General features: G+C 44.6%; 1 protein-coding gene across 1 annotated transcript in view; it reads right to left on the bottom strand.

Moving 5' to 3' along the window:
• The window catches only part of LOC126516495 (valine--tRNA ligase, mitochondrial-like), a 169,552-nt gene that overhangs the window by 127,566 nt on the left and 15,043 nt on the right, over window positions 1-26,943 (bottom strand). The window contains exons 3-7 of the mRNA XM_050166625.3: window positions 26,116-26,219; window positions 24,939-25,045; window positions 12,087-12,251; window positions 8,825-8,906; window positions 697-816 (exon numbers count right to left, since the gene is read on the bottom strand). Of these exons, the coding sequence (XP_050022582.2) occupies window positions 697-816; window positions 8,825-8,906; window positions 12,087-12,251; window positions 24,939-25,045; window positions 26,116-26,219 (578 nt within the window). The remainder of the gene's footprint in view (window positions 1-696; window positions 817-8,824; window positions 8,907-12,086; window positions 12,252-24,938; window positions 25,046-26,115; window positions 26,220-26,943) is intronic.

Genomic DNA, 26,943 nt, shown 5'->3' with positions numbered 1-26,943 from the left:
AGAATATATTTCACGGTAGGCAAAGCGCTCATTTTAAGGCATGCTTCCGGTTTTGGGCAAAGGTGTTTCTAACCTCTTTAATGTTCATTGTATTGCAGTCACTTATTCTATGAATAAGCATTCACGCGAAATCAAGCAAGTCTGAACAAGCCGGTGGCAAAACAACACTCACATTTGCTGGTAAGCACAAGCTCGCACCAGTGCGCCTACACATAAGCAGATGGAGTGGGACAGACTTTACTTGTCCAAACACGGCGTGAACACGGATATCTATTCCAGACAGATGTGGGCACTCTGGCTTCCTCGCATTTCCACACGCCTGGCTATGCAGCTACATGGTGCAACCAACCCTCAGTGAAGCAGATATATGCCATGCGAAGTCAAAACATTTATGAGTGAGTCAAGTGGGCGTGCGCTGGCGCACGTCTCTTGTAGATGCAAACCACCATTCCTCACGAGGCACGGCAAACGCAAGCCTCACGGATGCAAGTTCGTATGCGTCGGCAAGCGTACGTGTGGTCTGGGCTTTAGGCTTTTGTCAGTCAGTCTCAATTTGGCCTTCATTTAAATTTCTGGGGTGCCATTATGAAATTCAACTTAATTATCTCTTACAGTAATCACATTTATGCCTCAGAGACAAAGAGCTGATTCAGCACAGCGCATAATGAATGAAAAACTAGCCCACGTGATGCTTACCTCACTGTCCGAGATGGCCGAATGTAGCCAGTAGCACCAGTTCACCATCTTCTTTTCCCGGTAGATAAGACCCGCATCGAAGAGCCGCACAAACGCTGTTGTGACTGCTTCACTCATCGGCTGCACCATTTTCAAAAATTAACATGAGATTCTTTTACTAAATATTCTTTGAGTGCTAAACCAGCACAAGTGTTTCGTTACATTATGTCATGTGGCCCAGCATAGAGATCTGTAACACAACAGCCTTGACTCAAAGATACTACCCAGTGCAATATGCCAAGCTCACCATAATGTTTGCAAAGCCTAGCTTGAAAAGCAAAACAAGACAATTTTAAACTTGTCACACCCATAAATGATGTACAAGTGGCCACCATGGCAAAAGTGAAGTGTCACAAGGCAGAAATTCACTAGCTTTCAGAATCATCCTCAATATATGACGTACAGCTTTCTTATCAACTGCTATTTTATAAAATAAATGAACCTACCTGATCATTATGGTTAGCTACAGTTTTATTATTATTAATTTATGTTATTGCTAGCCCCAACAGTACTAGTATTGGCAGGGTGGCACAAAGCCCACTTCAAAATGAGAAGAGAAAAGTACACAATAAACAAGATCAACTAAAAGAAACATATTATGATGTACATATTTGTGCTAAGCATCAAGACAGATAAACTTAAGACAAAATTAATTTGACGAAGTGTTCACAACATGGGGAGATCCTGAAATCGATATATATTGTACTGCCCTGCCATACCCATGTTAGGATTGTTCCACTTGACTAAAGTATATTGCTACTTAAGAATATTCTTGCTATAGTACCTTAAGAGGAACTAGGCTCATGACACTGGTTGGCATAACTAGAACAAAAGTGCACACTGATGTGTTTGTCTGCTTGGTTGAGTGTTCATTATTTCAAACATTCAGCTCAAGTGACACATTCAACCTAGTTTTGTCACTTCAAACCTGCTTGAGAACAAGTTTTCGCCAGTAAATGAGAAACTGAGACCATTATGTAACTATATTATAACTATTAAGCTACATTTTACTGCATGGGAATATGCACTACACACTTATCAAACAAAAGCTGGTTACCACACAACAAGCATTTCAATCATGAGAATGAGCATGACTTTCGCACAGCGCGCAACGAATGCACTGACAGCAGCAAACATTGCGCAAAATACGATGTGCCAACACCAACACCCCATGCCTGTACTCTCCCAAATATGATGACAAGTCACATGTTTAATAGGTACAGTCCATGTCCATTACAACAGATCCACATACAACATAGTTTCGGATATACCAGACCATCCTTCTCACTTAGTTTGGCCTGCATGTTATCAATGCAACAAATTCCCCTTTAATGGACCCAGCTATAATGTAATATTGGCTACAATGGTCAAATTTTGCCTATATGGTGAAAATACAACGTACTTTGCTGCGGCAATGCATGCAAGCAGCAGTGCACAGCACGCATCCATTTCTGACTGCTTGCAGACTTTGTGAAAATGCACATTTTCATAGGAGCGAATAAATAGTAGCCAGCTTCCCACAGTGGCAGGCTGCACAACACCACTGCTGGCGGAGAGCTTTCATGTCAACCACACAAGTGGCCAGCCACTTCCCACTGCTGTCAGAACAGTGCCAAGCAAGTGCCGATGGTACCACTAAGCCTAACAAGCTTCAAAGCAAAGCCGTAGCTGCGCTGCTTCACAAAGAACTGAATGATCGCAAAACACATTGCTATGAGAGCACTTTATTTCTCATCACATCAATTTGCACAAAAAAAGATGGTGGGCTGCTATTCTTGGCATTCAGACTGTAAGGCGCCTGATGCAGTCAAGCTGTCTCAAATGCAGTGCACTGGTCGCCATGCGCAAACTCTGAGTTGAACTTGCCTTGTACCGCGGCTCTCATTCAGGCTACAGGATTGACAGTGGTCATCGCTTGTCGCGAAAAAAAAAAATGAAGACATCAGTTTATTTTCCTGGCCACTATTTCACATAAAAAACAAACTGCAGCCAATGTTTGTGTCATTGGCAGCAGCCGGCTGGTTCTTTGCCGTTCTCTGGAAAATGGCAGGCAGGAAGACAGAATGGAACCACTGCATCATGGTCGGGATGGGATATGGTCGCGAACTTCAATGAATACGTCCCGGGTGAGGCATTTCGCTTCTACTTTACGCACATCTTTCAAAACAACAAATTGTGGGGGAAAATCATGGAAGAGATGACAAGTCGAATTAAAGTATATGCTGCAGACCTCTTCATTACTCAACAGCTAGAGACATTGCAATTGGGTAGCTGCAGTCACACGCCGTCTCCACATAGCAATCATCATCAGTACCAAACAAAGCCGCATATTAGTAGATCATCAACAAGCTTGCCACGTAGTGATCCTCCCAAAAAGACTAAGCAGAATCATATGCTTAGCATGATTTCACCACACACAGTGGATAAAGTAAAGCCTCCGTTCGCTGAGCAATACCCACATCGTTTTTCTTCAAGACCTAACCTCCCACCGGGTTTCTTCTCCATGCATAAATTGCCATCATGCGCATCATGCAAGAGCCTTCGTTGAAGCATCAAATGCACTCACTGCTTCCTGCACGTGTGGCCCGCCGCCTAGTTTCAAGTCGCGCGATTCTTCTATGAAACTCATTCCGCAGCCCGTGCTTCACAGAATCGCTTCGTTCGTGCATGGCACCTCGAATTTTCCAGAGACAGGCCTATCACTGGAAGCGCTTGGTGAAGCCACATATACTGCGGCATCATCCAGTGATCGAGCATCCAGGATTCCCAAGCTGCATTAACACAGACTACGGTACCATTCACACTAATCACGGAAAGACCGCTGCTATTACTTCAAGCAGTGACATGAAGCAGTAGTACACGTTGTGGGGCTAGTTGGTTCACAGCTTTCATAAGATGAAGATAAAAAGATGAAGCATCACTGTTGTTTCTTCATTGATGTGCTGTCTCTGTTGGCCCTTCACCTTATTGAAAACATGAAGCAGACTGCCTTCCCGCCAAGACAACAAAAGGAAGCCACCACCAGCGTGTGCTCTTTTAACAAGGAAGACAATGCACTTTCAGCAGCAGTGGATGAACCCTGTACATTAGAAGACCAAACACTGTCGTAACAGAAATTCTTTTCTGCACACAAAGCCCCAATGAACTGCTGCCTCTGCAGAAGTGTCGCAGGCACCAAGCGCTGCGCCCTGCCATTTGACAGTAGCAACGATTCATTATGGTGTCACAGCAGCCTCAGAAGAGCCTTCTGTGAAGCCTAGCACAATGCTTTTGCTACCAGACAAGTCTCCCAAAAGAATACAACGTACCAGCTACCCACAGGTTACCCATGTCAATCTGCAAAAAAAATCAAAGGCCAATTCTGATGGAAACACTACCACAGCAACTCTCGCCACAACATCAGAAACATCAACATCAACTCCATCAACTACAGTCGAACCCACTTATAACAATATTCAAGTGCCACGAAAATTCCATTGTTATAACCGATAATTGTTATAACCGGGTTGCATGAAAAAATCAAAATAGGGGGATGGCAGAGCTGGTGTGAAAAAAAACTAACTATAGAGGCGGGGAGGCTAGTGCCCCTCCCCACCACTTTCCTCCGCCCGACTGCTGATTGTGTTCAATCATTTTAACTGGTTCCTGGCCGCTCTGATTGCGTGTAACAAGTCGCGGCTGTCGGCATTAAAGAATGGCACTGCTATAACAACTGCAAATGGATGTCACGAGTGGCAAGCGATACGCGAGCACCGCCGAAGCATCGCATTGGTGGCTCCAAAAGGGGCCTTTAATAATTGCGAGAAGGCTTCTGCAGTAGCCTGTCAGCTTGAGAAATCCAGAAGAAACGCTGAGGAGAGGTCGCCACAAGCATCTCGCCACATACTTCTCACTGGCTTGCACGAGAAAAGCCTATGTCCGTCAGCCATGCATGCTTTACGCGAAGCTTGCTGACATCCTTCTCCAAGGCATCTAAGTGTTCCATGTTGTGCAGCAGAAGGTTCCTCGTGAAAACAAAGCCCCAGAAGGACTGCAGCAGGGCCTCCTGTGAGGACAACGTTGAGGCAGCCTGCCCTACCGCGTCATCGCTGCTGTCGTCGCCTTCGCTATCTGATGCAAGCACGTTTGCAACGGTCGTTTCATCGGTTAGAAGCACTTAGTTTCCAAATTTACAACTGTGCGCTTTCTTTTCACCGGCAACGTCATGCATTGCCGATGATAAGCGGGCGGATCAGCTATCTTCCGTTTTGGCGGCGAGTCAACCAAAGCTGAAAAACCGCGTGGCCAGGAACGTCTTCGACGCAACCAACAAAGACGAATGCGAGCGATTAAGCTGTTCACAGAACTGCGCGGAATGGGGAGCCAGCGAGCAACATGCAACCAATCTGCGAGCGGCACAGTTGGTGCAGTCCATTCGTGTTTCAGAGGGTGGGGTGGCATAGAGCTATGGGCGCAGCCCAATTGCGTTTGGAGAGGTCAAAGGGCGGCGGGAGAGAGCTGCACGGAGATGGCTGGAAAATGAGCGCGTGGTGGTTGTTGGAGCAGTGGCCCATCGTGCAGCGGCTTGAATTTATTGATTTCTTTTTTTTTTCTTTCTTTTCAAGGATTTCGCCTTTCACTACCTTTCAGCTCGAACACCCAGCAGCCAGACGCCACCGTTATAACCGACAATGCAGCATTGGGGCATTGTAGTAAGCGGGTTATTCACAATGGAAAACATACAAAAGTCGACGGTGCAGCAGCTTTTCATTGTTATAACCGATATACAGTCAAACCCACTTATAACAATATTCAAGAAAATTCCATTGTTACAACCGATAATTGTTATAACTGGGTTGCATGAAAAAATCTAAATATGGGGTTGGCATCACTTTGGTGGCCCCAAAAGGGGACATTTAAAAATTGCGAGAAGGCTGCTATGGCAGCTTGTCAGCTTGAGAAATCCAGAAGAAATGATGAGGCGAGATTGCCACAAACATCTCACCGCGTAAATCTCACTGGCTTGACCGAGAAAAGCCTATGTCCTTCAGCCTTGCATGTTTTACACGAAGCTTGCCGACATTCTTCTCCAAGGCATCCAGGTGCTCCATGTAGTGCTGCGGAAGGTTCCTCACGAAAACAAAGCCCCAGGGACACTGAATCATGTGCCGGGCCTCCTGTGAGGACAACGTTGAGGCAGCCTGCCCTTCCACGTCATTGCTGCCGTCGTTATCTGATGCAAGCACGTTCCCGACGATTACCTCATAGGTTAGAAGAACTTAGTTTTCAAATCTATAGCCGTGCGCTTTCTTTTCACCCGCAACGTTGTGCACTGCCTATGATCAGCGGGCACATAAGCCATCTTCCATTTCAACGGTGAATCAAACCAACTGTTGGTCAAACGAGGCTGAGAAACTGCTAGGCCAGGAACGATTTCGACGCAACCAACAAGGACGAACGCGAGCGATTAAGCTTTTAGCAGAACTGCGCTCAATGAGAAGAAAGCGAGCAACATGCGAGCAATCTGCGAGCAATCTGCGAGCAGGGCAGTTGGCACAGCCAATTCGTGTTTGGAGGGGTGGGACGGCGACGGCAGAGAGGCGTGCAGAGATGGCTCGAAAATGAGCGCGCGGCGGCTATTGGTGCAGCGGCCCATGGTGCGGCGGCTCGATTTTCTCTTTTTCTTTTTTTCTTTTCAAGGATTTCACATTTCACTACCTTTTGGCACGGAAACCCAGCAGCCAGACTTCATAGTTATAACAGATAATGCCGCATCGGGGCATTGTAGTAAACGGGTTATCTCACCATGGAAAACATATAAAAGTTGACGGGGCAGCAGCTTCTCATTGTTATAACCGATATATTGTTAAAACTGGTATCGTTACAAGTGGGTTCGACTGTATTGTTAAAACAGGCATCGTTATAGGTGGGTTCGACTGTACTTCTGTAACCACAACGACTTCAACACGGACGATGGCCGTCGCCGGAAGCACAAATGCATTCCTGAAATGCGCGTTCGTTCATACTTGGCACATTTGAGAGCACTACCATTGTGGCGCACAAGCTGGGCATGTCACACGCTTTCTTCATATTTCACAGGCTTTCTTTAGAATGCAGAAAAGATTATTACGTAATAACTGGAAGTTAGAAGCTGGTGAAATTGAGATTTTCTAAAATTCTCTACTACTTTCTCACAGGAAGTTTTGCTCTGAAGCTAATAATTATAAAGTGGTTAATTATTCATCTTTACTAATTCTACAGTCAAATTTCGATAATTCAAGCTTGAAGGGGCCTGAAAATTTGTTCAGATTAAAAGAAGGACCTGTTTTTGAAGTATTCGTGCACCAGAGAACGATGCATGAACGGTGCAAGTCGTGAAATGTCGCGGCATGCAAGCACACTGAGAGCGAGGACCATGAAACTGCCGCCGCCGGCCAACACTCACTCCCCCCCTCCCTCCTATAACAGCAGAAAACGAAACTTCAAGGAGCGGGCTAAGCTGGCGCCGGGCAGGCAGGGCTGGCGACACCGGCGCGGAGAGGAGGCACCTCTGCTACCTACTGCCACTGAAGCAGCATAGTTGCCAAGGCCAGGACTGGACCTCCGCTACTGCTTCCCTCTGTGTGCTCGCGTGTTTTTTTATTCGTCTGTTGACAAATCAGCATTGTGTTTACCTTCTTCATCCTGCGTTCTTAACGTGAGTCATGTCTTATCAAGATGACGAAGTCGTTGCTCCTGATCGTAATCATGTTGGTGTGCTGCCTTCTGTTGCGGCATCACCACATTGAAAAGACAAGGAGAATGAGGCACTGGGTATTTGCCTTCGGGTGCTTGTATTCAGGGTCTGTCTTGTCTCACAGAATCGGATATGGTGCACTGTCTCCGACAACCTTTCCATCGGGACGTCTGCATGCACTCAGTCATGTCTATGTAAAGTGCTTTGTCACATTTTTAAGCCTTGGCTCAAGTTAGCTGGGACACGCTGCATACTATTTCTCAATAGTAATAAAGATTCCCAACTGAAAATCAGTGGTCATCTATGTCTGCTCTTCGCTTTATGTCATTGTCCCCAAGTGGCAGTGCCACACTTTTGATCACGCAGAACCAACAAGCCCAATCTTTGACATTACCAAGTGTTTGACACCAATGAACAATGGATATGTTTACCAGAACTAGGTGACGTGTTTGAATTGTCCACTTTCCTACACTAACAAATGTCAAAGTTAACAAGGTTAACAAATTTACAGAGTGCCTGTGAATGAGCGGAGAGGCATGGCCTCTCTGTTTCGACATGGGACTAGCTAACGGCTGGGTAGGGACCTACCTAGCAGGCCCCCTTACTACTGCCTAGCTCCTCAGGACCTCAATAAAGTTTTTTACTACTACTACTATTACTGTACAATTTTCCAAGGCTGGAAAGGTTTAGTACATTTAAAGACATGAGAGTTCAGTAAGTGTTTCTTACTTTGACAGAGAATGTGTTGTACAGTGTGTGCTGCTTTACGTCCACATAGAGAAACAGTTACTGACACACAACCTTTGACTGGTTGGGTCAGAGTACTCTACAGAGGTACAAACATTGTGTAAGGCATAAATAGAGGTTTATTACAAGGGTAGGCCAGCTCCAACTCAAACAAGCTCAATGACTAGAGCCTAGTGGTACTCGGAGTACCCTCTGTATACTGGCTTTCGTGTCTTTGATGTGCTCTTTCATGGCCAGTCATAGGCACACATAGTGTGGATACCAGTGAAACTTCCTTGAACTTCACGTTCAATGAATAGATAGCCATCATGTTACACCTTGCCAAGAGACAGTAATTGTGAACAGTTGCTGATTTGGCAAGTCCCAACTACCCACCAAGTTCAGAAAAGTTAGCAGGAACATTTTGAACCCATAATTCTTCATAAACGAACAAGTTTATCACAGTTTGGAGAACAGCGTTTTTCATATACAGTTGCACACAAAATATTTTGGTACAAATTCTACCACTGAAGGTGCTCTGAAGCAGCAAGTTAACAAAGATTGCACATTTATCTTTCACAATGTTTAAGTGACTAAAGTGATGTCCTCTCAACATGCAATCAGTATAAGTGATGCAACAAAGCTTACCTCATCCATAGTAAACATGTGGCGTGAGTAATCAAGGGATGCACCAAGCCTCTTCAGCTGGCCGAGAATGTTGGCCTCTTTCCTGCATAGTCACCAAGGCTGGATCTTTAGGCAGCAAAGAAGTGCATTTTAAGCACCGAAAATGGGCACTTAAAACTCCTTTATAGGCACTAAGTAGACGAAAACAAGCAGTGCAATATGACACAAAGCTGAACAAGTTGGTACCAGGTTTGAAAGATTAGCAGTATCAAATGCCTTAAACTCTAAAAGCTTTATGTGTTGTCTATCGTCTTCATTGTGTATCCGTGTTTTAGTACAGTAAAACCTCGTTCATACGTTTCAGAAAAAAACGTGAGAAAAACTAACAGGGAAAACGTACAATCTGAAGTAACTAAAAAAACTTGACAAAATCAACTACTGTTAACATCTACGTAATGCGAAGTGTCGCACGGATTGTTGCGACAAGGGACGCAGACGCATGTCGAGCTAGCGGTGCTCTGGTGGCCCGAGATGTGTTTTGTTGTTTTCTTATTGCGTGGTGTTTCAAGAGGGCGACAGGAAACCGAAACAAAATCGAGCTGGTGGGCAACACCGAATGCCGTCGAAACGAAATGTGATGCCCACATCGCACCGCCTGCAGCAGGGAACTGCAGTGTATTTGGATTACAGTGAAACCTTGTTACTACGAACATCACACTAACAAACTTTTTAGATTAACGAACTTTTCAAAAATCCCCTACTCACTTTTTATAGATTCAATATAAAATTACTTCGGTATTACGAACTTCAGAATACCAAACTTTTCAGAATAACAATCGTTATTCAGTTTCCCTGTGATGTTAACGCCTCAGCACTATAAACTACTATTTATAAATCTGGGGATTCTTACATTTCCGTGTATACTTCATGGCAGCCAAAACAGTAGGCTAGCAGACGACAAGGCAGGGAGAGCGAACGTCGCGGCACATGGGTTCGGAAAATCTGAGAAGGTGCCCAAGAAAAAAAGAATGTAGGCGAGCGGAGCCGACGACGCATGAGGTTTTGGAAGCGCATGCTCCGCCCAGAAAAGTGTCGCCTAGCAACGGAGGCATGTTTCTTCCTTCTTTCACACTTCTTTCTGTGCATGCCTCTTCTTTCTTTCGCTCTTCTTTCTGCGGCCGTACTAGCTACATGCGCGGTGAAATGTAACCTCCGTACTCGCGGGGGTGCCACACGGTCACACCTTGCACTTTTCAGACGATGTTGTTTACATGAGCTTGCACTTTGACATAGTTCAGGTGTCCGCCTCGAGTCAGACCGTTGCGGTGTCCATAGCAAAAAATGTAAAAAACAAACAGAAAGTAAGGAACATTGCGCTTTGGAAGAGACACAGAGCTACCTTTCTGTCGTTAGTTTTCTCGAAATCAGTGTCTGTTTTGCACGCATTAATCTTATTATATGGTGCTTAGGTGGTGCCGGAATCTATGGAAAATAGTGACAGCACGTGCCGGTAGCCAACAGCAACGTTTTCGTGGATAGTTCATATGGTGACATCTTATGAACTGATGGGTTGATGAGCAGAATTGTCAATTTTGTGGCTTTCACTAAAACGATCTTTCAGAATAACAAACAATTTACTGCAGTCCCATGAAGTTTGTTATATCGAGATTTCACTGTATCGCTTACTAAAAGCGTGCACTGCGTTACCAATGGCACAAGGCACCACACACTGTAAAACAGATAGGTGAAGGTGCTTATCGCAATAGGTTTGGTGGCGATGGCTGTGAATGCGGCGCGCAACGACCCGGGCGGAGATTTCTTAGTACTGGAATAAGAAACTGTGCGCGCCATCGTTTTCACATGAGACAGGCAACTATATACCGTTCTCGAGTGCGCGCGCCTCGCGCCTTTTCTTGTTCCCATGGGATTTAGCAGCCGGAAAACTTATACTATCGCAGTCTGCAGCAATGAATGGCGGTGCGTTTCAGTTATTGCCTATTAAAAGCGTGCACTGTGAAACAGATAGGCGAAGATGCTTATCGCAATAGGACTGGCGGTGATACCTGTGAATGCTGCATGCGACGAGCCCGGAGGAGACTTGCTGGTACCGGAGTGAGAAATTTAGTGTGCACCGGCGCTTTCACGTGAGATGGACAGGCAAGTATTGCGGTGAAGCTGCCCCGGCGGGCAGCTATACACTGCTCTTCACCGTGTGCACTCTATTGAATGTGTGCGCTCTATTGGGATCTAGTGGCCCGAAAACGTATCATATGTTCACAATCACAGTTTGCCGACGTACTGAATGTTGGTGCTGAAAAATCTTGTTTTCCACAAACGTATGAACTGGTAAAATGTGAGCATAACTATACTGGGTCATTTTTTTTTGTTCTCGATTGCGAACATTGGCACCGAGAAAACGTACGCAATGGGAACGTATCAAGAGTGTCCTACTGTTTATGCCTAACCTTTCAAACCATGAAGCCCAATCAATTTTGGTTTACTTGAAATCCACACAAGCTTTTTCACAGCAAGGAAACCGAAATGCTCATTTGTAGGATTGACTGGACAGAGGTCTTTGAACACAAAACATACAGTAATGCCAATTAATGGAATAGTTTGCATTATTTTAAAGAAGGTTTCTGAATTCAAAAGCTTTGTAATTACCCTATCAAGCCTTCATATTCCCAGATTACCAATTCAAGGTTCAGCAAAGTAATAAAGTCTAGTTCTTTGGAATCCACTTGTCAATCCTGCCTACATCAGTGTAGATTATTCAAAAAGAATATTTATTATTATTTGAAAATTTTCACAGCACTCCATTCCAATGTTTCAAATATTTTACCAACCCTATATATTTGTTATGCAAGAAAGACACCTCTTCACATACTCTTACCGAATATTGCTAAGACATAAGGGACTACAGTAAGGTCAATGAGAGAGACGTTAGCCATGTTTTTCAAGGAATGACATAAGTTCAACACACCATTTTACCCCGACTTCTTCCAGGGGAGAAACTTCCAGATCCTGTTAATAACATTATAGAATTCCTTAAGGCTATTAAACATTGTGCGAAGATCAGAAAACGACAATTTTTATTCGACCCTAGACACCATTTCATTCTCTTCAGCAACAAGTTATTGAGCTTTACAAAATAATCTGTTGGGGTCACTACAGTCGACTCGGCTGCTGTGCCACAAGAATTCAGTTTATCAGGCATCTGACATATCAGAAAGTCAAGCGATCAGGGGGCCACAAAGGGACCTGTGACAAACAGTCACTCAACTGCTTCTTCCATGCGTGAGCTGCCTCTAAGAATGGCTGACGTCCCAGTTGCTGCCGTGTGATCCCCTTGTCAGCCCAGATCTTCTTCTCCACCACTATCTGGGTGGCGATCCCCGCATGGTCGCATCCGGGCACCCACACCACTCGCTTGCCGCACATGCGATGCCTGCACAACAGAGAAATGGGAGACTAGGATCACCAAGACTATGTACGCAATTGGTGCAGTTTACCACAGCAGAATGGCACAAGTTGCTGTGCATTAACAGTGCCATCTGTGAATCACGCACCACCCTGCTGATCCACAACATCCCCCTCTCTTTACCACCATCACCATTTTATCCACATCCACACAGCCTGGGCACACTAAATTATTTTAGAATGACAGAGTGCATAGCTCAAAAGTTTTCATTTTTCCGGAGGAGGCAGGGGGCTTGACCAGTTCTCCAAACCCATGTGTGTGTATACGTGTGTGTATATTACTAGTAATAACATTTGCACTTAAAGAAACTTCGTGTGACCTCGAAGAGTTGTTCACTGAAGTGACGGCCTTATATAAATAATTACAAGATCTCACAGCCCGAGTCCCCTTGCACCATACCAAGAGACTGGCATCTCTTGGTGGCACAATCTTCCTTTATAGCCTTATCTTTCACTATCACTAATACTGCTTCACCTTTCTGGCGAAAATGCAGCCTCTTTATTTTTGTTTTACTGCGAGTCCAAATATAAGTGCTGCTGAGTATGAATGCTATTGATTCTGATAATGAGTGAATCCAGCTTGGCCTCATTTCGGTTACCGAGTGAATTATACAGGGTGACCCATGTAACTTTAGCTAAAATTTAGAAGTGTGCAAATGTTATGTAGCTGGACAGAACCAAAGTAATGTTGTTTGCCATCGCTTGGAGATACTCAAATTATTTTTTTCTTTCTCCCTAATTAGATATTTCGTCTTGATTAATTATCAACTTCCCAAATATTGTAAGTAGATAAAAAGTGTCAGTGAGAAAATTGTAGAGCAACATGAAAAACTGCCGATACAGCTTTCCGTTTCTCAATAGGTGCTACAAAAAAAGTGTTTTTCCAAGTCTGAAAGAAGCCTGTGAATGCACGCAAAGTGCCTCAAGTGGCCAGTCGCGCGGCAATTTTACGTGCATTTGCGGGCTGCTTTCACGCTCGCAAAAACACTTTTATGCAGCACGTATTGAGCAAGAGAAAGCTGTATCGGGAGTTTTCTATGTTGCTCTACAATTTTCTGACTGACACATTTATTCTTATTTCATAAGTTGATAAACTAATTAAGACTGATTATGTCATTGGGCTGAATGCAAAAAATAATCTCAGTTACTCCAAGTGACGGCGCACATTACCTTGATTCTGTCCAGCTATGTGGCATTTGCATATTTTTAAAGTTTGGCTAAAGTTACGTCGGACACCCTTTTTATATTTATGACCTCTGCATGCAAGCGGCAATGTTGCCATTCCTAAAAAATCTTGTAAACTATTAGAACACTTTTTTTTTCATGAGTTGTTAGCATTGTCTACTGGAAAGACAAGCAATACTGAGGCACATATACATTCACAAGCATTTCACATGCCGTTGGTAAAAGACTCTGCCGAAGGGGTCACGAAGTCTGTAGGTTTTTTCAGGGCCGAAAAGCATGCAAAGCAATTTGAAACAAGGTGAATCTACAGCAACATATTCATTCTCTAGGCATAAGCAATACATACCATTCAAAATAATTGTTAGTTGGCTACCTCCTTCTCTTTAACAAATACAATAAACTTTGTCCTGTGTACGTATTTAAATATATTGTGTCTGTGCATGGTGCTTACAGTGGAAATTTAAAAAGAAGGTCGAAGAGAAAAAGTACGAATGAGGTAGCTGCTGCTGGTGCTTCTAATGCAGATGTCCTCCTACTGTTAGAATTTGCAGAAGCAAAGTGAAACAATGAATTAAAAGCCATGCACATCCGCACCAACAATGATGCAGTAAGCTTATATCCAGAATAAAATTTTAAGTGAAAAGGTAGAGACAAATCAAAAGAAACCTGAAATGATGTGGGTAACAGAACTCCAGCAATGACACTTTAAGGAGGGAGCTCTGTCCCCTCGCCAGAAGACTTCAGAGGGGGCTCGGGCACCGGAGCCTCCTCATAGTCAGCGCCTACGGCCGAGTATACTCTTTACTGAAATGAGTATGTGAAAGGAGCTACTCCTTTTCACTTAAGGATATAGAGAAAAAATACTTAGAGAGTGATAAAAGAAGGAAACAAAAAAGAGACATGCAACACAATGGATGCATCCTAATTACACAAGCTGGTGTGGCATTAGGACATGTTCGAGATGTCAATGTCTACAGAAGATAACATAAATACAAACACTTACAGACATAACTGCCTAGCCATTTATGGAAAGATGCATAACAAAAAATTTTCAAAAAATATTTATTTGCATTTTTGTGGTAGGTAAAGGTTGACTGTAAGTGTTGCACAAACTGTATGGAGCAGCTCCTAACAAACTAGCAACATGAAAACCCAGAACAGGCAGAGTGAAAACAGAGGCACAAATCTAGGAGCATTTGTGAAGCGGTAGGTTGGCAAGCTCATGGTAATACAATATGTAGTGAAGTAATGCACAGATTTTTCGCCTTTGTCAAATGCTTTGCAAGTTGGCAAGGATGGATGGGTGTTGTTTAGTGGCACAAAGGCCAGGTATGGCCAAAGAGCGCCATGACTGATAATGTTGTGTTAAGCGCCGATTGGCGAGTTGGGATGATGGGGTGTAACATGGCTGTAAGGTGGCCTAAAATGAATCGCTATTGTAGAAGCGCAAAATGATATACAGTATAAAATTATGACAGTGATACGTGGAGTGGTCTGTGGAGACAGTACGAATGGCAAGTGATCATGGGGCTAAAATGCAAGAATATAGAAATAGCACATATGCCTCCTTAAGGCCTTTAAGCCCAAAGGCTGGGAGGCAGATGCGTTCTTTTAATGCAGCTACCGCAGCAGAAACCTCTGTTAAGAGGCCATGCTACGGATTTCCTGGGGCTATAACATCAAAACTATGTACATATTTTAAAAATTGAAACAGGGATCGACATTTAAAGAGAGGTTCTATACATATGATCATTTGAGGATGGAGTGGAATTCGCTGCCAGTGTGGTAATGGAAAAGGCTTTTTCCTATTTACGTCTAATTCAGTGCATTGCATCAGGATGTGAAGCACGGTAAGTGGCTAGCCACATTTATCGCACATGGGTGGATCACCACCGGACAAGAGGTATGCATGTGTGCTGTATGTGTGTTCTATCCCAAGTCTGCAAAATGTTACTTCCGTGCGGCAGTTCTTTGATACCGGCAGCCAGTTGCCAAGATATGGCTTCATAACATGCAGTTTATTTTCTGTTTCTTTATCCCACAACCGCTGCCAGTAAGCCCCGAGCGTTTTCCTTAGGGAGGGCTTGAGGTCCATTACGGGGACAGTCGTGGAAGAGTTGGAAGCGTTAGTGTGGACGGATGTGGCTAGCTGGTCAGCCAACACGTTTCCTTCAATCTCTCGGTGGCGCGGCACCCAGCATACCACGATATGCTGCTTGGACGCATAGGTGGTGCATAATACTGTGTAAAGAGATAAAATTACAGAATTTTGATATTTTTTGACAGTTCTCAAAGCATTTATGATGCTCAAAGAGTCTGTGTATATAGTAACTGCCTTTCGGATATTAAATTCTTTAATATGTTTAACGGCAGCCAATATCGCGTAGGCCTCTGCTGTGAAAATACTTGTGCTAGGATTCAATACACCGGAATCCGAAAAGGATGGACCGACCGCTGCGCACGCCAGAATAACACTTCGATGCATCTGTAAAAAATTCAGGAGAGGAGTATTTGTACTGTAATTCGAGGAAGTACATTCGGATATGCGCGACAGGCGCGCGCTTTGTAACAGCTACAAAAGATGTATCACAGTGTATAGGTTGCCACTGCTACAGCGGGGGCCGTACAACAGGGGGCATGAGGCGGTATTCAAGCAGTGGAACCCTTGTTTCTTCAGCTATGTCTCTAACACGCAGTGAGAAAGGCTTTGCCACTGTGGGCCGGTTGCGAAAAATTTGACAACTGGACAAATCGTTTATAGTGGAATAGGCGGGGTACTGACTGTTTCTGTGCACTCTAAGGAAATACATGAATGATGAATATGTTCTCTGCAGATGAAGTGACCACTCATCCGATTCAACGTACAGGCTTTCCACTGGGCTTGTTCTAAAGGCGCCTGTGGACAGGCGAATTCCTAAGTGATGGAAAGGGTATAACATCTTTAGAGCAGTTGGAGTAGCCGACTGGAAAACTATGGCTCCATAGTCTAGACGCGTGCGTATGAGGCTTTTATACAAGTTCATGAGACATTTTCTATCACTGCCCCAGGTTGTACGTGACAGCACCTTTAAGATATTCATTGTTTTCATACATTTGTTTTTAAGATACTTTGTGTGCTGTAGAAAGGTTAATTTCACGTCTAAAATTATGCCCAAAAATTTATGTTCCCTGTTTACAGGCAGACGCTCATCATTCAACACAATTTCAGGATCAGAGTGCAGGCCTCTTTTTCTAGAGAAAACGACACAGGTGCTTTTTTGTGGGTTCACTCTGAACCCGTTCTCATCAGCCCATTTGGGGACCTTGTTAAGACCAAGCTGGACCTGTTGCTCACAGATTGCGAGAGAACTTGATTGAAATCCTATCTGCACATCATCAACATATGTTGAATAGAAGATGTTACGTGGTATGTGTAGACGAAGAATTCATTTTTACTATAAAGAGCATGCAGCTGAGCACCCCGCCCTGCGGCACTCATTTCCTCTACAAATTTCCGTGACAGAACAATGCCCACTCGAACACGGAATGTGCGATTAGACAGATAACTTTCGATAACATTAAACACATTACCGCATATACCTAACTGTGAGAGGTCTCTCAATATCCCAAACCGCCACATAGTATCATAGACTTTCTCAATATCTAGGAATACTGATAAGAAAAACTGCTTATGAACAAAAACTTCCCGCATACGTGCTTCGATACGTATGAGATGGTCACTGGTGGATCGACGTTCCCGAAACCTACACTGGTATGAGTCGAGCAATTTGTTTGATTCAAGGAAGTGCAGTAAACAACAGTTAATCATTTTTTCAAATGCTCTGCAAAGGCAACTTGTTAGTGCTATAGGTCTCTAACTTGATACAGAGGAAGGATCCTTTCCGTGGTTCAGAATTGGAATTGTAATAGCCTCCTTCCAAACAGAGGGGATCTCGCCGGAAAACCATATAACGTGGTAAAGGGAAAGGAGGGTTTTCTGTGTTTCAGATGGTAGTTGTTTTAACATCTCGTATATTACGCGGTCTAAACCTGGGGCGGATGTATTACAACAGTTCAGTGCTGCCTGCAGTTCTGCTATGCAGAATGGTTCATTGTACGCCGCACTTTTACCACATTTTCTTTGTAACTTTTGCTGTTCTATTTGTGTTTTGTACTTTAGGAAGGTTTCGGAGTAGTGTGAGGAGCTCGATATGTGTTCAAAATGTGCACCAAGAAAGTTGGCTTGATCTTCCAAGCTTTCTCCGTGGCTATTTACTAAAGGTAAGGAATACGTTAGTTGCCCATTAACTTTCTTCACTCTATTCCAGACTTTTCTCTAATCTGTGTACGAGTTGATGCATGATATAAACTTTGCCCAACTCTCTGGTCTTGCTTGTCGGCGCGTTCTCCTTGCCTGGGATTTGACATGCTTAAAGTTTTCCAGGTTTTCTGCTGTTGGCGAATCACGAAGCAGCGCCCACGCTCTGTTCCGGTTTCTCTGTGCTTGCCTACATTCATCGTTCCACTAGGGAACACGTCGCTTGGAACCCGTATCGCTCGCTTGAGTAATACATTTACAGGCGACATCAAGTTTAAAAGCTGTAAAATATGTAACAACATCATCTATGATTATACCGGACATCTCAGTCCACGTCATGTGAGTAAGAGTTCGGTACCGTTCCCAATCGGCTGAGTCAACCTTCCACCGAGGGACCTGTGGGGGAAGTTGATCTTGTTTCAGAACACTTAGGATTATTGGGAAGTGGTCACTCCCATACGGGTTATTAAACGCATTCCATTTAAAATAGGGTAAAAGCGTAGGCGATAAAATGTTAAGGTCTATGGCAGAGTATGATTTGTTAGCCAGGTTAAAATATGTGAGCTCCTTCGCATTCAAGAGACATGCTCCAGAGCAAAAAAGCACCTGTTCAATAACACGACCTCCTGTATCACAGCGTGAATCGCCCCACAAACTACTGTGTGCATTAAAATCACCAAGAATCAGATAGGGCTCTGGGAGCCCATCTATTAATGATTCTAAGTCGCGTCTGTGAAGCTGATAATGTGGTGGTATATACAAGGAGCAGATGGTAATGAGTTTACTTAAAAGTACGGCTCGAACGGCCACTGCCTCAAGGGCCGTTTGGAGCTTCAAATGCTGACATGCTACACTTCTATCAGCAATGATGGCTACACCGCCAGATGATGCGACAGCATCCTCGCGGTCTCTCCGGAAAGTCATGTATTGTCGGAGGAAGTTGGTGTTCTTGGAAGTTAGATGGGTTTCTTGCACACACAGCACTTTAGGATTAAACTTAGAGAATTTCTTGGATATAATCTAGGTTTCTTAATAGTACTCTAACATTCCACTGTATGATGTCGTCAATCTTGAAAACGAAATTGTGATGTGTGTCTCAAAACGGAGCAGAGTGACTTACTTTACAGAGCCTTTGTTAGGCCCTGTAATTGGTGTTTTGTCTTTTTTGGAGCGTTCAAGAGAACCTCGCCGCTCCTTCAACACTACCTGCGCCGTTTGGCATGGACGGGTGTCCATAGCCTCTTGCGAGGCACTGGACACCCGCTCCAGAGAGCGATGTGTGTGCCGCATAGACTTCATTTCAAGCGACAAAGTCTTCATCCCCACCGGGCCAGAGGTCGACAGGACCTCTGTGGCCTCTGCGGTGCCCTGGCTGCTGCCAGAGCTTGAAGAGGCCACTGGTGTGGACACTTTGAGAGATGGCAGGGCAGCGTTGGCTGCTCCCACCGTAGGGGCAGGTGGCGTTAGCCTTGGCACATTAGGCATAGTCCAGGCTGCCGCCAGAGGCCGTTGTGGTGCTGCCCTCCATTGCAGCACTTCAGCTAAAGGAGATCCACTGTCATGCTTCATGGAATGTTATATTCTCCTTAAATTTTACAGTAATTATTTCCTTTTTTTTTTTTCCAGGCTGGACAAGCTCTGGAGTGGCGACTTCCATCGCAGTTCGCACAGTGTACTTCCTCATTATTGCAGTCGTCAGCACAGTGACCGGTGGTGCCGCACTTCGCGCACATAAGCTCCCCTTGGCAGCTCTCGGACGCGTGACCAAATCTTCGATATTTGAAGCAACGTCACTGGCTCTGAATGTAAGGCCGAACATTAAGTTTTACATAGCCGGCTTCAAGAGTCTCGGGTAAAGTAGTTGAGCTGAAAGTGAGTATTAAATGCTTTGTGGGGATTTCGTTGTCATTCTGTCTGATTTTGATGCACTGCACATGGATTACGCCTTGGTCCTTCCATCCATCCAGAAGTTGTTCTTCATTCAATGCCATTAAGCCTTCATCTGATACTATGCCTTTGACTGTATTCATAGTTAGATGTGCGCTCACAGAAACAGGCATGTTACCAAAGGCTACGAGGTGTGCGAGTCTGTTGTATTGTTCCTTGTCTTTTAGTCCGAGGAGCAAATCCCCACTAGCCATCTTTGTTACCTTATAACCAGCTCCAATTGTCTGTTTTAGGCACTTGGCCACAAGGAATGGGGAAATTGCTCTAGCTTTTGTGGATGTTTGTTCACAGTGAAGGACGTGGAATTTCTGAAAAGTTTCTTTGTTTTGGGGAATGAATAGCGAGGTTGCGTCAGTGCGTACCCTTTTCGAGGCACGATCGGGTGAAAAAGGGTTCGAGGATCCCATAGAAAAAAAGTGATATGTTCGGCAATGCTGTCTGCCACCCACCACGGAGCCCAACAAGGGGACGTGGCAGAACATGTAAACAAGTCTGCACAGCGCGAGCAGTATGCCGTTACTATAACCCAATATGGTATACCCAAGGTAGGACAGCCACACCAGGTTAACCCTTGCCGCCAGGAAAAGTCGAAATGAATGGAAAAGATGAGAAGACAGGAAAGTGGAAGAGAAAGACGAAGATGAGGGTAGAGAGAGACAGGAAAAGGCGACTGCCAGTTTCCTCCAGGTGGGTCAGTCTGGAGGTGCTGTCTATGTGAAGCAGAAGCCAAAAGGGTGTGTTGCCTCCACTGGGGGGCCTTAAAGGTCCAAACACCCAGCATCGGCTCAACCCCCAGGATCTCCCTTTCCCCAGACATGGCTAAGCCGCGCACGGCTACACACGGGAGGGTCCAACCCTCGTGTGCTCCGATACGTGGTGTCGCCACACACCAAACGCCTGCTGATGCAGACGCCCCTGTGGGTTGCAAGTTGGCAACATTAGGTCAAAACACTGGAAGAGTGACACCTTTACATGGCCTCGTACATCAACCCCACAAAGTCAAATGTATCATTTTTTATACGCCAAGTTTGATAGCTCAATATGCGCTGCAAACTTGACACAAAGCCTAGAGTTGTATTTTTACTAAGCTGCAGTGAAGCTTCTGTTCTGAATAGCTCAGAAAACTGACAGTTACTTACTAAATATGTTTTAAATCAAATAACAGTCCATTGTTATTTCATACACAAATGTACTCTTCATGGCCAAAAATAAAGGTGGACAGTTGTACACATTTTCCTTTGAATGGAATTGTGCTTCGATTGTCAAGGGTTAAAAGAAGGTTGTTGCCCCTTCAACACGATGTGACATGATCGTGGAGGCTATGGTTTTGGCATACTGTGGCTGGCAGAGAAGCTCATCACTTTTTTCGCTAGCTAAAATGCATTGCATAAAGCCAAGTTTCAGCTGCTCCTTAAAATTTTTCCCGTCAAAGTTGTGGCTCGGCACAAACAAACCCAAAATAAAAAAAAAATCACTGTCCCTTCCAGTCCGTGAGGATATTAGAACAGCGAAGCTGTGTTAGTTACACTGAGTGTTACACCATGCAAGTCAAACTTCACAAGCAGTCTATACCGTACATCTTTCGTTTCACCATTTTTTCACCTCATTTTCACTTTTGCGTGCTTCTCATGGTGTGCATACCCTACGACGACCAGCTTATTCACAAGCTAACTCTCACTGATGCTCGCAGTAGGCAGCCTCTTCCTCAGGAGTACACTCTACTCATGGTCTTCCCATAGTTGTAGCTGGAACGGAATGTGCGGAACCCCTAATCCAAAGCTCCATATATTGGGCGCGAGGCCCAACACTGGAGATGCGGGTGCTGCATTTTGATGATTGGTTGAATTTGTTAGATAATTGACATGGCTGCCGCCACCACTTCTTGCTGGCGCAAGATGTGCTGGCAGACATGCGCTTTTAGTATCGAGTTTCAATCGCTGGGCACTGTTCGTTAGCCACAAACTGCCAGCATAACATGTGGCGATCCACATCGCCAGCGGGATAATGAAGAAGAGAAGAAGACAAGGAGGTTAGCCGGAGAAATGTAACAATAAATGGGTTCTACCGGCAGTACCCTAGTGAAATCTTTACATAACATTTGTTTCTTTCGTAGCAAGGTGGAATCAATCATCGATAAATTCAATGCCGATCTGGCTCGATGGCCGAAAATGCACCATGTAACAACCGTATAAGATTTGCATATAAGACAGCATTCTCCCAGGGGGAAAGGGGTCACTCCAACCCCTTTCCCCCTGTGGAGCTCTTCTTTTCCTCTCCCGCTAGGTCACGTGGCGCCTTTTTATCGAAGTCCGACAACGACGACACAGGATCCGCATAAACAGCGAAGTTGTTTATGCAGACCCTGTTGTTACCTGCAGTTGGTACCTGCACACAAAGGTGACAATACGTAGAACAAGTGTGTGCTCAGCAAGAATATGTGTAAGTAGGTGGTGTAAAATATCCAAGAAGCCTTTGATGTTGTTTAGTGGCATCATGCAGGGACATTCCCTACCAGAAGAAAACAAAAACCAAACTGAAAATTTTTTTTTATTCCATGCTCAAACTGCCACACCAGCGATGTCAATACATCATGAATTTTACAGGAATCTCAAGTGTTGGCATTTCCTTTCCTGAAGGTAATGTGCCCCAAGGTTTCCGGGTTGAGTAATTGGTCACCTTGAAATGCAATGTTATCCTTCTATGCTGATAAACAGTTAACCTTATCCAAGAAGCAATTGTAGAAGTGCGTGACATCATCGGTGCAGGAAAATAAAGGCTGCACCAATAGACATTTTTTATTTTCATATTGTTTGTGCCTATATTTCCACTGACAGTGTGACTGACCTCATTTGTATTCAAGTGTAATCTACCAATCAAGCTCAACTTGGCACTTTGATTTGGCATGCCCTTAAACAGTAGGTTAAATCAGGAAAAGTCACTTGTGATTGCCCGCCCGCACCACTCAAAGGAAATTAAAGGAGTCAGAATGCTGACCAAGAGGCTAAGTCACTCAACATGTGGGCTTTTGCAGGACCTGCTATGCCTGGATGTATTGGCATGATGGTGGATGCAGACCACACAAACATTCAGCACCACTGCTCTCGTAGACCCTGCTGTTTACACCCGGCGAAAAAATGCTCCTAGAGCATAGCAGTCATGCGAAGATAAAATTTCCTGTGCCTTTAGCACCTAGCCTTGGACATTTGCTTCCATGCTTTTCTTTTTTAGTGCGTGACGAGTTCCATGCTCTAAACACTCTTGAGGCCAAGGGTACGTCTGGCAGTACAACACCAGTGGTCAAGGGGCTAACTGTTGGCACAAAGCACAGTGCTCGCTGCTCATTGCTCCACAGCAAGGAAGTGCACAGAGTCAAACGCCTCTACAACAAAATGACTTGCATAACAAAACATTAATTATGACCTGGCAGAATTCCTATCTTTCCTAGGCATTGTGAACGCCTCTGAAATGAAGACCACTGTAACAAATTAGCCGGTACAACAAAAGAATTTAGGCATCCCCGACAGCTAAATTGTTGCTTTACACCAAACGCTTTGTAACAGGTGCCGCCACTGCCGTACGCAGACGCAAATAATGGTGGATCCACACGACGGACGAAATCCATCTTTTTCGCGACGGACTGCGCATCACGTGACTACGCGTCACGGATTTGTGCCGTCCGCGCGTCGTCCGCGACCCCCACGGACGGAAAATGCCGAGCTATTTTTCGCATCCGGATTTTGGGGGTCGAATGCTGCGGATTTAGCCTAGCATGCTCTACAGTCTGGCAACAAGCGCGGCTTTGGGATCTTTCTGAAACAGTTTCATCGCTGCTGACACCATTCGTGTCCAATTCGGACAAAACAACAGCCATTGCGGCCAACCGTCGTTTCCTTTCGATCTCCATTTTCATTCAGAGTGAAAACACCTATGACAAAGTCTTTGTTACACCGATGGCGCCATCTAGAGTGAGTAAAAACAAGCAATTATATTAACTTACGGCCACTGAGATCCGCCCGGGCCGCCGCAACATCTTCGAGGCCATGTTCAGCCAATACAGCCACTCTAAGCCTACACGCCGAGAATCTGAGCATCGCTTTAGGAAACGGTGTCCACTCATCACGAATACATTGCTGTTGAAGCTTCTGGACACTAATTTAAACCAAATACAATCCTCAGTTTGAAAGTTACGGGCCACACAGTGGACGACGACGACTTGACAGGTTCGAGGCGGACGGCAGTCCCTTCGGGCGTAGCCGGCATCTTTATTTTTCCGGCGCGGTCGTCTACTCAGTCCGTCCGTCGTCTGGATGCGCTTCGCAGCCGGACGGGCGGCGGAATAAGCGTCCGCGGCACAGATTTGCGCGGAGCCGTCCGTCGTGTGGATACACCATAAGCTGCGCTCTGTGCTAGCACTAACAGCAGCAGCAGCAACGCACTTGGAGAGCATGCCAATGTTAGCGAGTGTTACAGTCTCGTGCACTGCTTGTTGTAACACAGCAGTGGGTGCGATTATGGCTGACGAATACATCGCAGTTCATGACGGTCTGATGACGTAAATGAAACTGATGACTGATGGCATCTCCAAAAAGCCATCTAGGGCGAAACGGATTAAAATGTCAACAAAGGCAATAGTGATGACGAGCCTGTAAAACAAACCAATAATTTGTACAGCAAGGAAGATGGTAGTGGCGTTTGACAATCTGTAGCTTTACCCTGCAAAGCTCCTACATTTGGCCGCAGAACATGCCCTGAACATCAGCACAATATTGTAGGTTACAGTCGCACATTTTGTCAAACAAAGTGTGCAAAACAAATTGTTTCAACAACAACAACAACAAAATTGCATCCAGGCTCGTGCAAATGTCCATATCCAAGTTTAAACAGCAACTAATTTTTCATCTTCCTAATTGGATGAGCAAAACATAGATGGCCTCCTGAGCTGAGTTATTGTAAATGAAATTTCACGCTGCTGAGTTGAGTTCGCTCGCATAAGATCATTCAGCTTGCATTGTGATGCATGCTTATGATGTGAGGCCATACTTTGGAAAAATAATTTCATTTTCTATTCTTTTCAACCTTTGTCATTTTCATGGATGCTTGCCATTATCGCCAGTACGCTGTAGTGACAGATCATAAGAAAAGAAAAATGGAAATTTAAATGGACTGTTACAAAATGAAGTCCTTGTTGCAAGCAGTCTTACAAACGATTAGAGATGCAGCTCGTACCAGCGCACCAGTGTGTCTTGTATGGTGACAGTCAACGCATGGCCAAGATGCAAATCACCAGTGATGTTTGGTGGGGGCAACACCATACTGAATGTGCCTTCTTCCTTCTGCATGAAAAACAAAGAAAGCAGCAACACAGCAGTGTTCAATGCGAAAAAACATGGAAACATAACTCATAACAACAGAGTTATAACTCCCTTTCACTTATGAGTTTATTTTGCTGGCACAATGATATATTACTAATTTAAAAACCCCTAAGTGGCTCCATTTTTAATGCACTTTGTGATGCACATCCTGTGCATTACGAAAAGAAAAACAGAAAAGAAAAGCAAAAAAGCAAGGTAAGCTGCTGATATACAGTACAGCCCCGTTCCTCTGCAACTGTGTTCGTTACAATACAATGTAGCCAGAAAAGGGCTCTTGACCGCACTTGATAAACTGGACGATTGCCCCTTGAAAAATGAGTGAATCCTAGGACACTGGTCCAGATGAAGTTTCACACAGAAGGCTTTAAATTTAAACCCTTTGCTGTGACTCTTCAATTGTGCTCTGTCTGACCGATTCTAAAAATTGTAGCACACTTCACCACATTACTTTGGGGAATGTATATTTTTTGTTAAATCTCATTTCTCCCTCTAACTCTTTTCATTCCATTCTCCAGAGCAGGGTGGCCACTTCGTATTTACTCTGGCTAACCTCCATGTCTTCACATCTCTTTTTCCTCCCTCCTTTTGATATTTCAATATTTTATTACCTTCATGGTTGCCTGACTTACAATGACTTTTCAAGTGTAGACTGACACTAGAGTAAAGAGTAGCTCTTTTATTTTTAGGGAAACATCAGTGACCATATTTTGTAACAATTATTTTCTTTCTTTCATTCCACTTGTTCTAATTGAGACGGATGATAAGCAATTAATAGAATAAGAGGAAAAGAGCCTGTATAAATTACAGGCCCAAGACTACTGAGCCTCATGAGGAAAGCTTAGCTTTCCAGCCAACTCATTTAGTCAGTGACTTATATGAGCAAAACTCAAGAAAGAAAGAAAGTGCCGAATTTTCATAGAGACAAAGCCAATATTAGTGCGAGAAGGAATTTTTAGTGCGGCTGGACAGTTGCAGCCACCATGACTCCCTCTGTGGTCTAGTGTAGTGGAGTGTGTCACCTCACGACTCACCGCATCTTTGCATGGGGCATGAATGCCACTAGCCTCCCACCAATCGAACCAGCCAGACTCCACATCTTCCGAGTTGTACACCCTTGGGAACTCACCCGAAACATCTGCAAAAGACAATCACCGGCACTCAGCCTCGGCACTATTCTGGCACTGTATGGCATGTAGAGTTCAGTTTTTCAAGCCTCAAATAAATTTTTGTTTTTCTTGCGGTTGTAGGTCTCAAAGCTACAATATGGCTAGTGGGAGGGGGAGGGGGGGGCTCCAGATTGATTTCGACTGCCTGGTGTTCTTTAACCAAAGCTCAGTACAAGAGTGCTTTCACATTTCACCGCCATTGGAAAGCAGCCACTGTCGAACCCATGACCTTGTGCTCCACAGTATATTGACATAACCACTGAGCACCCACACTGGGTCATTCTGGTGCTGAATTCCAATGGCAGATCTGGAACACTGCCAGATCAAAAGTTCCTGCTTTTATTGGAGCAAGTCTATTCCTATGGCAGATGAGGACAGCAGATCATCTATTCCAATGGCAGCTCAAGAGTTGATCTCGATCTGAGATCAACCTGCTAAGCCGTCCAAACTACTCCGCCAACATTGGCAAATTTGACCGGCAGTCTGTGTGACATAGTTCCTCCAGCGGCCATTGTGTGGATCGTCTATGTAGCAGATGGCACAACGAAGACCACGCACACGATACCAAACAGCAAGCGAGCAATTTCTTCTTGTTCCGTAGCGACAAATGGAAAGGCAATTAAGCTGCTTGGAAAAAAGAAAATGTTTCTGCAGTACTATCGACATACTATTCCTTCTTGAGAAAACTGCAGC

Source organism: Dermacentor andersoni, chromosome 1 (assembly GCF_023375885.2).
Source record: "Dermacentor andersoni chromosome 1, qqDerAnde1_hic_scaffold, whole genome shotgun sequence".
Lineage (NCBI taxonomy): Eukaryota > Metazoa > Arthropoda > Arachnida > Ixodida > Ixodidae > Dermacentor > Dermacentor andersoni.
This window is presented reverse-complemented; position numbering and strand designations above follow the sequence as displayed.